Source organism: Opisthocomus hoazin, chromosome 3 (genome assembly GCF_030867145.1).
Source record: "Opisthocomus hoazin isolate bOpiHoa1 chromosome 3, bOpiHoa1.hap1, whole genome shotgun sequence".
Taxonomy (NCBI): Eukaryota; Metazoa; Chordata; class Aves; order Opisthocomiformes; family Opisthocomidae; genus Opisthocomus; species Opisthocomus hoazin.
In genome coordinates this window covers 38,354,469-38,366,890 of record NC_134416.1, presented here as the reverse complement: position 1 = coordinate 38,366,890, position 12,422 = coordinate 38,354,469, and the positions used below count along the sequence as shown (strand labels likewise).

Genomic DNA, 12,422 nt, shown 5'->3' with positions numbered 1-12,422 from the left:
TGCTTCCTCTGCAAAGAGGATCAAATTCTTGTTTGCATCAAATGCTTTTTTAAAGCTGGAGTTATTTCACTTGAAAAAAAAAAAGAAGACCAGACTGTTGAATTGTTGAGTTACAGAGAACGGGAGGAGGAGATGTCAACTCAGGGAAATTACTGAGGAGGACTTTCATACTTTGGAAGAGAAGCTTAACTAAGCATTCTTAATATTCTCCCCTTTGGGCCGTGATACCATTGCTAGGTTATTATTTAAGCACTCTGTCAGATAATTGACCACAGTAGAGGTGGTGGGTGGCTTTCCTTCCTGTTTGGTACCGAGATTCCACGTTTGGTGATGAACAGCTGCACTTCCAAAATTTCACTGAAGCACTAGGCACCATGGGTGAGGATGCGCTTGTGGGTTATTAAAACTGAGACTGCTGATTGCTGTCAGGCAGTCGTGTTCCTGCAGCAACTTAACAGGTGAACGAGCAGGGAGAGGAGCCTTGCTGTGGAGGCAGGGAACGGTATGCACAGTCCTTGCCTATATAACATGTATTACTGGTCAGTTGGCTGCGGAAGAGTTAGGATTCTTTTGACCTATTTGTAAAGAAATCATCACTGTCTGGTGCTAGAAAGTTTGACTTATCAGGATGGCAACTGAATTGTTTGGTGAGTAACATTTGGCCATGAAACAATACAGCGAATGAAGATTTGAGGTGGGAGAGGGAGGGAAACAGTTTGATTTCACAGGAGAGTCTGATATGCTGTAATTGTTTTATTCAGTTTCAGTATCTCCAAAATTTGAATTTTTCAAGAAAAAGGAAGCTAGCCTCTGTCTCATTTTTTACTTACAGATATCCCTACAACCTTTCTATTAGCACACCTCACAAATTTGTTGGTAACTGGATTAAGCTAACATGGCTGCATCAGAAACTGATTTAAAAAAAACCCGAACAAAAAACAAAAACCGAAGTCCTCTGTACAAGCTGTCACCGTTGATTTTCATGAATGCAGAAATGCCAGTGAATTTTTCCTTTGCTTAAACATAGTGCTCTTAGCTGTTCCAGTTGTTCCAGTGGTTCTGTATACCACCACAAAAGAGTCTCACTGTAGAGAGAGCAAATTACCATCATTAAATTTTCATCTGCATATGAAAGCGTGGAAAGAGAGAGACAGAGAGAGATTGGGGAATATATCGTGCATTGCAAAGTTCTAATTTTTTGTCTTTTTTAGCTTCAGGAATGGAGCTATCTGTCTGAAGAGGACTCTGCCCTTGTAGTCTCCAAGCTCATTCTCCTGAAGTCTCTAGTGTTACAACTGCATCCTTTTCAGAATGGCTGAGAAGGCTCCACCGGGGATCAACAAAAAGTCTTCAAAGTCTACCCTTTCTTTGCCTCCAGAACCAGTGGAGATCATCAGGAGCAAAGCCTGCTCGCGGAGAGTTAAAATAAATGTCGGTGGGCTCAACCATGAAGTACTGTGGAGGACTTTGGACAGACTTCCAAGGACACGATTAGGAAAGCTCAGAGACTGCAATACTCACGAATCTCTGCTAGAAGTATGTGATGACTATAATCTAAATGAAAATGAATATTTTTTTGATCGACACCCAGGGGCTTTCACTTCCATTTTGAATTTCTACAGGACAGGGAAACTACATATGATGGAAGAAATGTGTGCTCTTTCTTTTGGCCAGGAGCTTGATTACTGGGGGATTGATGAGATATATTTAGAATCTTGCTGCCAGGCAAGATACCATCAAAAGAAAGAGCAGATGAATGAGGAGCTGAGGAGAGAGGCAGAGACAATGCGAGAGAGAGAAGGGGAAGAGTTTGATAATACCTGCTGTCCAGAGAAAAGGAAGAAGCTCTGGGACTTGCTGGAGAAACCCAACTCATCTGTGGCAGCAAAGGTAGGATAAACAGTAGGCTTAATGCAAGGCGAGTAGAAAGTTGTAGACCCATGTACCTGGCATGCAGGAATCAACAACTTTCACTAAAGTATTTATAGAAAAGAAGAATCTAAAAATCTACCTACCATAAAGTGAATACATCGAAATCTGTCCTAAAACCCACTGAAATCAATAGAAGGAATCTTGTTGACTTGAGTTGATTTTAGGCAAATGCTACACTTTATTTTTGTTGGATATAATCAGAAACATCTGTGTGATGGTCAGTGGACTTCGTATTAAACGCTTCGATGAACATACAGCCAGAGAACACTACCTAATTTTTTGTTAGAAAACCATTTAGTTATGAGAAACATACGGTTCAGTGTCGCTACTTGTCCTACTACATGTGGTGCAGAGCTGTGGTATCAGTGTCTCATAAGGTGTGCTGGGTAGGTTGTCAAAGCACAGTGTCAACAGCCGCTGTCTGGCATGGTTTTACACTGGGCAGGGGTTGCAGTATGTTTTCTCATACACTACAATTTTGTGATCAAGAATTAGAGTTTTCTGTATAACAGTATTAAAATATGAAAGCATATATGTACACACATACATACATACATATATATTTATGTATATCTTGTATATATTCAGGCAGAAATGGGGAAACATTCAAATGAAGCGTTGTTCCAGTACTGCTGTGTTCAGACAGGCAAGCTGGCAAAAGTCTCACTGATACAGTGGAAAAGTTTACCCTTGTTAGGGAAGTGAGCCTGCACACACAGATGTTGGTACTGCTATTTAAAAGAAAGATTTTCTTGCTTCTTGAGGAACTTCATTGTTCGGTCTGTGATGTGAGGTACTATTTAATGTGAGGAAAATTGTGGAAGCTTGCCTCCAGTTTGAATCACCCAGAATGAAAATGTTTGATGTTTAGATGTTCACGTTAAGCTTAACTGTGGCTTTATTTTCTTCTGTTGTTGATCTATTATTGGATGCAACGCCCTTGGACCAAGGTAAGTATTAACATATGATGGTGGAATGGATGAAAATCAGAATTTTGGCAAAGATTTTTCTTGCAATAGCAACTTCTTACTATTGAAGTGCAATACACTATATTTTTTATCTTAATTTTTCATTATGGGCTGCCTAACTGTTTAAGCAAGGACTTACTTTTGTAAAAAAATTACTAATTCTGCCAGAATATGAGGTTCATCACTGGAATAAAAGCTTACAGGACAAAAAAGAAGGTATTCAGAATATTTAAGAAAACGTTATGAATACATTTTCTGCTTCTGAGATACATATTCTGGGCCATATGTTCCTCTCCAGGAGAAAGAGCAGAGGGGAAGCAGATGGGCATAAGTTGTGCCAAAAAGGGTTCAGGGAGGCCGTGTTACACACCGTGATCCCCTGGTACAAGCTAGCATCCATCAGCACCCCCAGCACTTCTGTGACACAGCTGCTACACAGCCTGCGGGAGTCAGGGACCGTCTTCTTAGTCCTGCACAGCTTGAAGCATCGCTGATGTGGTCTGGAATGGAGTTCTTCTCCTCCCAGAGCCAGGTGGCTGGGACACCCCACACTGCCTCTGTTAGACCCCACACCGTACCCAGCAGGCAGATCTGAGGGCAGAGGAAACCCAAGTGTGGGTTTCTGGATTCTTTCCTCTTTTTCTTTTTGTTTTTTTCTTTTTTAACATAGAAAAGAAGGCAATTACCTATAGGGCTTGAGACACATGCTTAATGAGTGTATTCCTAAGACTAAGTAGGAGTCACCACAATAAGGTGGACCAGATGAGTAGGGCGAAACTAAAATACTGATTCTTGGGTTCCTTGCTTGTGACTCGTGTTCATTCTTTTGCTTGGTGGATAAAGCAGAAATATAGGATGGTTAAACTTGCCATTTTCCGAACTCTTCTCATGACTTAACGGTGCCCCTTCATGGATTTGCTTGAAAGCAGTTGGGCCAACTCTGAGCTTTAAAGAAAATCCCCCTTTGGCCACTCAGGCCAGATTTTTCCTCAGGTTTTGCCAATGCCTTCATTTGCAATGGCCATTTCTTTAATTTCCCAAGATGTCTAAATATTTATTTTTTACCTTTTTATTTCCCTTTTCCCTTATCTCCTGGTTTGCTTGAATGTTATAGTTCGATGCTTCCTTGCTACAGGGAGTTTCACATTGCACTTGTATACATGTTACAATGGTTTTCATTATTTCAGTTGCCTGCTGTCTAAATTAATGCCATTTGATGTGTTTCTAGCACCTGGAAGTCAACATATTGCACGCACTCGGTTTCTCTTTCTAGCGACCCTCAGTCTGTAAATATGTACATGAGCCAAAATTATAGTCAGTTATACCCATGGCATCTCAAAGATGGCTGTAGAAACTTGACTGAATGACATAAAGGGGAGCAAAAACTGTCGCAGCACTTTCAGACATGGGGAGCACAAACAAACAAGCAGAGTTGCATGTGGAGCAAGATAGGCTGGAATCAGTTGGATGTACCTCCAGACAGTCTGGAGTCATCACAGACTGTGTTAGTCTCTGTGACAAGGTTTTATCTGCAGTGTTTGGATAACATCACTTTCAGATTTCTCATCTTTTGTTCCATTATGTGGTAAGTTTGTCCTGAAATAAGTGGCAGAACCATCCTCGTTCCTCTGCAGCAGTAGAAGGGGTGGTGGGATTTCGAGAGTGGAAGGGGGAACCAAGCGAGGAAGTATTACCATGAAGCCTCGAATTCAAATACTTGCTCCCTTTTGAACTTCTGCAGAAAGAGATAAAACCAGGTCAATGTGCATAGCTGTCCTACAGGTGCCTGGTCAATCATTCAGATCCTGTGCTGCACCCAAGCAGTTGACAGGAACAGTTTACTTTTTAATCCCTTTCACATAAAAGGTTAGGAATGTGATATCGACTGGTGTGATTTTGGTATGTGGCTGTGTCTGCCACTTCTTGATTCTGCGAAGATCCCTGCTAGGTCTGATCCGAAGCTTACTAAATGAAGGGGGAGTCCTGCTTTGGATTAGGCATCTCAGGACAAATCCTGCTCCTTTTGAGGTCAATGTCGACCTGCCAGTGACTTCACTTACAGCAAGGTGAGACACAACAAGGTGACAGAGGATGAACAGCAGGTATTTTACAGGTTATGTAACAATAAATAGGAGAGAGCAAGAAATATGTGTGGCAAGAAGTGAAAACTATGGTTAGCTTGTAAGAAAGGAAGATTATAGGTCAAGTACTGTTGCACGATACAGGCACCCTTTGCTATGTGTTTTTTTTTTAATTTTAGTAAATGCAGGCATGCAGCTCATCTCAGTCAGCAACGAGTATCTTCTAGGCACAGCAGGTCTTGCTTAGTCCTCACCTCAGCAAAGCTGTCTGTGAATTCAGTAGAGGTTTTAAATGAGGAATACAGGATTTGCCTCCATTCTCCCATGTTCTCATTCGTAAACTTTTTGAGGTAGGATTAGGACGAAGACTTCCAGAAGTGTGGCCATTTCAGACATGCACAGCGATATGAAATGAGAAGCAGTGCTGGGAATTAAGAAGAATGGGAATTTTGTGTATTCTCCATCCCAGAGAAGTTCCAAAGCCTGGTTCCCAACCCAAAGAGTTTTGTGAGAGTCTGGCATTCTTTGATGCAGAGTAATGTCCAAGTTTTTAGACTGGGCATTTATTTATACATCTGTAACCAGTATTTTGTGAAAATCTAATTTGAAAAGAAGTTATTTTAACAATACATGGTGAAACAAAACCAAAACAAAAATGTAGTTTGAAACTTTATGGCAAAGATGTCTGAAGCAGAATAGACCTTCTCCAGAGTGGGGTCACAGTACATTCATTTTTCTCGTGAAAGGTCTTGTTTTTCACCTTGGGATTTTTGGCTGGGAAGGAAAACAAGTCATACATTGGTCTTCTAATGACGGTGATGGATCTGTAACAGTTTCCTTAGAGCAGTAGCAGCTCTGACCAACAGTAGTGTGAAAGTATGTCATCAGTAGTATGAAAGCCCTCAAGAGATAGCAGAATGAGCGCGGGTTTCAGTGGTTGTGAATTGACTGCAGCTGGATTGCGTAAGTGCTTACAGTTCAGCACCTTGCTGAAGTGAGATGTTAAGGATGAACCTAGCTGAGCTGATGCCTTTTTAACTATGTCTATGTTACCTTGTTCTGTGTAGTGTGCTTAATATCAGAGGAGCCTTGCTTTGGAACGACTGTGAATCAAATGAACCCATAAATTTAATGTTTCTTTCAAAGTGTTAATGCAGGAGCTTTTCCTTTCATTCTTGTTTATAGAATCCAAGAGCCTGGTTCTTTTCTCACGCTTGTTTTATATTGATGAAACTCATTTGGACTAAATCCTGAATAAACATGCAATGTTTCTAGTGTAGGTGTTCTACTACAAGTACAGAATGAATGAGGTCAGAAGTAAGTGGGATATCAAGGAGAAATGGAGAGTCTATGTCTGCTGAAAGATGCTAACTCAATCACCTTTCACCTACAAGAGTATTTTAAGTACCTTACAGTAATGTTATCAATAAATATCGCTCAGATTTTCCATTTCGTATTTTATATGACAGGTTGACCCTTTGGATACAAATAGGGAGTAAATGCGGATGTTTCTTTTGCAAGTCATTCTTTCTCACATGAATATTTCCTTAAAGCCCAATGTGACTATTAACTGATCAAGTATAAAAGGTAGTATAAATAAGTTAAGTCATTAAAAAAATCACTAGTCAGTCACACTCTGTCCTTGATTTTTTGCATAACCCCTGTTGACGTACATACACAGGAAGGTAAAATATTGGCCTTTGTGGCTCTGCAGCATGGGGTTTACCTTCTTTAAAGTTATGTGAAACCTGATGGGGTTGAAAGTGTTCTCTCTTAATTCTGTTTGTCTCCCTGCATGGCTCATTTATCCTTATTTTATTCTGTTGATTTCTTTTTTCTTGGGGTTTATTTTCTCGGTTATTTTTTGCTTTGCATTACTGACTGTAACACGAGTATTTCACCTTTGTGAAAAGCACACTAATTTATCAGCTAACTAGTGGATTGTGGCTTACAGAAGGTATAATTATCCCAAGCCTGACTGGAAATCGTGAGGATTTGTGTGCTACATTCAGTAACTAATACCCTAGGTGAAAAAATTCCTTTGGGGAAAAAAAATAAAAGCAGTGTGAAGGAGGAGATTCAGGCCACTGATATTTATTTAGCTACCAGGTGCATTGTGGCTAGGCTTGCTACAATGACTTGGCAAGAGAGGACACACCTATTATATGTTAGGGTTCTGATTCTTATTTTCTGTAAGTCTGTTTTACATAAAATTCACAGTGACTCTTATACCTCTTTAGACTTTGTAGAGCAGCTTAAGAGTGGTCTTGAGATAAGTGCAAATTAACAGAGTCATTATGCATGACTTCAGAACAGAGCTGAGTGTCATACAAGACATTTCAGTATTCCTCTGCAAGTTCTTATAAATTATCTCATAGGTTGTCACACAGTGTTCGTTCAGAGGTGAACCCTAATTAATGGTAGACTACTGTTTCTTTTTGGGTTGAAGGTCACATCATATATGCTCAGAGGACTTTAGGAAAACTTTTAGCTGGTTGGTTGTGCTGCAAAGAAGAGCTATCACACATGAGAAAAGTGTCAACAGCTGAATGTTTGCACGATGAATATTAAAGTGTTCAAGTGAAAGAAATACTTTTTCTTATGTTTACATCCTTTATTATTTTACATGAACAAAACACTTTTCTTGCTTAAGTCCTTTTCTTGGTTTAGGTTTACATGTTCTCTGTCATCCTGATTTTGTTCACATTTCTCCCTACAAAAGCTTATATTCTGTGTACTTTCCCATCTAACTGTAGTCCAAGGATGAAGACGACAGAGAATTAAGACAGCCCCTTTTTTAAAGTGTGAGGAATGGCTTTTGTACTGTTATAATTCTCAGAAGTTTTTGTATTGTGTATAGTGTACCTTAGAGCATGATATCATTCATTGAAGATAAGTGGTGTTTTCTAGCTGATGTGTGGGTTGAACTTCTGTTTGACATCTGGTTTCAACTTATTTTTGTGGGGAAACCTGTTATGAGCCTTTATCTAAATGTACTACCAGGAATGTTATAGTTTGCATTGTCACTCCCAATACTTTAAAGACAAATGGCTTCTGAAACTACGTAAAGCACAGAGGATGGTCTCCAGTGATAAATATGTATCTTCATCTCACCATTGTTTCTAGCCAGGACACTTATTACCACTCCTTGCTTTTAAAATGAAGTTATTTTTTGTGCCAAACGATAGTCAGTCAATGTGACTGTAAGACAAAGAGATCATATTTGATCCTAGTCATTCATATTTAATAACTAAAGTGTTTTAATGTCTTGAAAGATAAGTGAATATATTGTTTTTTCAATAGATATTATATCAAGGAACACAGTATACTGGCAGTAGTTAATTGATTTTCTTTTAAGAGCTTGTGTATGCTCACTGCTGAGTTGGTCATTAAAAGATTATTTACCTTCTTTATACTTCTTATATGAAGTGTCATGTAACCCATGATTCAGCATTTTTGGTCAGCCTAAGTATCATGAAAATAGAGCTACTATCTGATCTGTCTAGGTCCGGAGGTGTTTAACACCTCAGTTACGTACAGGCTTCCTCCAGCCCTGAGATCTTATCTGTGAGGTGCTGAAAAGTCTTGTTGCAAACTTACTGAAAGAACTTACTAAAAACTACTATTGGAATAAAATGAGTAAAATGTCCTTTGAACTGACCTGTCTATTATTGACTTCATTCTCAGTAAATCAGATGCTGAAATTTTGGAAGCAGTGCCGGGGGCAAAGATGCAGTGAGTCATATTCAGCCAGTCTATCTCTGGCTTTGAGCACTGACACCAGGGAATATACCTGTTCATACGGGGCCAAACTCTTTGCAGTGGTGCCCAGCGACAGGACAAGGGGCAACGGGCACAAACTGAGGCACAGGAAGTTCCATCTGAACATGAGGAAGAACTTCTTCCCTCTGAGGGTGACGGAGCACTGGAACAGGCTGCCCAGGGAGGTTGTGGAATCTCCTTCTCTGGAGATACTCAAGACCCGCCTGGACAAGGTCCTGTGCAGCCTGCTGTAGGTGACCCTGCTTCGGCAGGAGGGTTGGACTAGATGACCCACAGAGGTCCCTTCCAACCCCTACCATTCTGTGATTCTGTGATTGTATGAACAGGGGGATGGGATCTTTCCTTCCTGGAGCTGTAAGAAGGGCTTCACTGACTCTGGTTTTATGGATACGTTACGGAAAATTTAAGAGGATTCATGATAAGTTTGGTTAAAGGGGGGAAAAAAAGCAAGAATAATTATTTTTAAAAATGGGGAAATCTATTCTCTGTATTTGGAAATAAGATCTAATTGGTAACATTTTGCAAAACAAAGTTTTAAAGTGATGACTAGAGTGTGCCTGCACTTGTGACACCATTCACAGAATCACACAGTAGCTCTTACACAGGGAAACGTGCTAGGATTTAGAATATGTGAGATTAGAGTGAATTACCAGCAGGTACAATCTGCATGAGAACAGCTATCCTTTGCCGTAATGGATAGAGAGCATTATTGCAATTTACCCCAGCTCCATGTGTCCTTCTTAAGCTAGGAGAGCAGTTTAACTCTATGATGACTGCTTTTTTTACCGCTACTCAAATCCTTTCTTATAGCAGTTATCATAAATTGAGTATAGACCCGCATCAATTGCGTGTACCTTTTAAAATACATACTGTGATATTTCTGGTTAGGATGGTAATGTTTTGTGCATTACGGCATGCCCCTCAGTAACATCAGAGGCATCTCACGAGCTGGATTTTCAGCTGTGGCATGTCACTTAAGCTGTGTCATGCCTGAGTGGACAGACCGGGGTGCTGAGCCTTTCCCTTCACCCAGAGGCAGATCGTATGTCCTAAAAATGTTGCATTTCCGTTCCGTGTTTTCATAAGCAGCTGCCAGCGCATTGTCTTCTCTCACATAAGATATTTGGAAACCATCAGATGTCAGGGAGCTACACTAATAAATTAAATGATGTGAAGGTGATGTTATTTGAAGGATTATCCAGACCAAATCTGCTGGAAGCAAAGGGCTGCACTTACTGTCTGGATGAACAGGCTCCGTCTTGCTTTTGTAAAGCTGAGAGCAAAACAAACCTGTATCATAACCTGCAAACTGGCCTTTCTGTTTGAGTCCCTGATGTTGCTGCAAGATGTAGAAGAGCAAAAAACCACTCCTAAGTGACCAGGAAGCCAAAGAAATTTCTGCATGTTACCTATTTCAGAAAAAAAACCCACTGTATTTATCATGACATATGGCAGAATCATGAGTTTTCTGTTTGGTGGAGATATGTGAGCATTTGACGCATAGCACTGATTCCTGGGTCCTTTGAGGGAATATTGAAAACAAGCATGTGACACTGGCACGTCTGTTTCAAAGTGACTTTGAGATCAAAAAAGTATCCCAGTAGAGTCTTTTTATGAAGCCACCACAGTTTGCTCTTTACATGCCTTGGTGACTCTCTCTTTGGGGAGGCATGCGATAAGGCCAGGTTTTCAGGTGGGATAAGTGTATTTCCATTGAAGTCGATTTGATTTGCACCGGTTGGGACCCAGACAACAGCCCTACATTTGAATTTGCTTGGTTAAGTGTACAGTGTCCTTTCCACATGAATGTTGTGGCGTTACAAGTGAATGAATCCTGGTACTCCACATACCATACCTGAGGCAGGTCTGCTAGTGCTTTTGAGCAACAGTGGGAAGGGGTAAGTGCCCTTTGAAAAACACACTTAGGCACTGTAAGCAGTAAGTCTACATTTTACCAAACTAGCCTTTGTTTCCAAAAAGTGATTTTAGTGGTGTTGGAGCTTTTAAACACTCATATACTATGTGTAAGTATATATAATATTGACGGATGAGCCTCTTTTTAAACTCATAATATTGCACAATGAGAAAATGTGTGAGATGGTGGAGGCAATCAGAGCAGTGGGTTTCTCTTGGTACTTAAGCACCTACAAACTGCCTGAATCATATTTGCTGAATTTTCGGGTTGTCTTGTAGCTATTTCTTATAAACATTTATCCAGGATTTCTTCTAAAAAGTAGGGAAAGGCAGGAGCCGGAACACGGGATGCAAACCTGAAGTCTGAGGAAATTTTTATCTGAATGACAAGGTGAACTCCTGAGAGTGGGCAAGTCTTACCTGATCTCTGAGGCTCAGGTTCGTTCCTCACCGAGAACCTTTTATGCTTACTGCTTGTGGGAAATGGTATTGAGTTCCCCTAAGCTCTTGCCTGAAAACTGGCACTTCACTGGACTAATAAAAAAAACCTTCTAGGATTATCTAAGATTTTCTTTTCTAGTCTGTAAAAGGCAAGTTAAATAAAAGTCCAATAGGAGCAAAGTTCTTCACAAAACAGCTCTTAAAGGGAGATTTTTTTTTTTTGCTGAGGGCGTAATGAGCTTCACTGCAGAGGGCACTTCTGTCATCTGGAGTTCGATGTCTTCACTCGTCTTTCACTGGGTCCCTCCTGATGCAACCACAAGGGTCAGACATTGCTTTAAATAGCTCAGGTACGACACACGCCAGAGCTATCCCAAGGACAGCCAAGTTGCAGGGAGAGTTTCAGGTGTCACTGGCCACTTGCAGAATGCCCCATTGGAAGGGGTGGCTGCTGGCGTGCTTTGGGACGGTCCAGCTTGCCTTGGTTTAATGTATTGTTAGAGGTGGTATTTTTGGTGAACCCCTAAGATGGTCCCATTTTTTGTACTTCTTCAGTCAGTCAGGTTTCTGTGACAGGCACCAATGGCATCAAGTTTTGTTTATAAACTCAAGTTCACGTAGTTTTTTTCCCAAGCTCTTTTGGATTGCTTACTGAAGGCTCCTCGGGTGATCGGTCCATTCTGCTTTACTAAAGCATCTACTATTGTGCTTGGCTTTGGGGAGGTTTTTCTGGAGAACAGTGGGTATTGCTAAATTAAAGTAGTTCAGGTAGTTCTTTTGCAGACTGCAAGAGATCATCTAAAAGTGTTACAGGCTTGTTCTGAGAAGAATTGAGAACTCATTTCCATTTCTATTATTTTCACAAAGCCTTTGTATTTTCTTATATTATCTTTTAAAAATATTGATATAAATTCTTTTGTGGAGTTAAATGCCATTTGAAAAATCTGTTCCAAAAGTATTGTGTTCTGTGGTCTATGTATGTATGCATGCAAATATATTTTGTCAGATTATACCACAGAAGAACTTGGCTAGTGCCCCTGAATTCTGTTGAAACATGGTCATTGACTTCAGAGGGCTTTAGACCATTCCTACCAGTATTTAGCACAAAAAGACAAGACATCTAATATGAAAAGAGTACCTAGGTATGAGGCCAGTCCTGTTTCACTGAACCCTACAGCCTGTTCTAGAATTGAAGCAGGAAGGGCAAACCACTTAGTCGTGATTTAAAGCTGAGGCTGTAAGTTCGGGATGGATCTGATCAGAAGTCTGTTCTTCATGTAGCAGCCCTTCGAGCCATCATGAT

General features: G+C 40.4%; 1 protein-coding gene across 1 annotated transcript in view; it reads left to right on the top strand.

Moving 5' to 3' along the window:
• Positions 1 to 12,422, top strand: part of KCNB2 (potassium voltage-gated channel subfamily B member 2) — a 209,799-nt gene that overhangs the window by 13,966 nt on the left and 183,411 nt on the right. The window contains exon 2 of the mRNA XM_075416009.1: positions 1,212 to 1,890. Coding sequence (XP_075272124.1) covers positions 1,312 to 1,890 — 579 coding nt within the window. The 5' untranslated portion in view covers positions 1,212 to 1,311. The remainder of the gene's footprint in view (positions 1 to 1,211; positions 1,891 to 12,422) is intronic.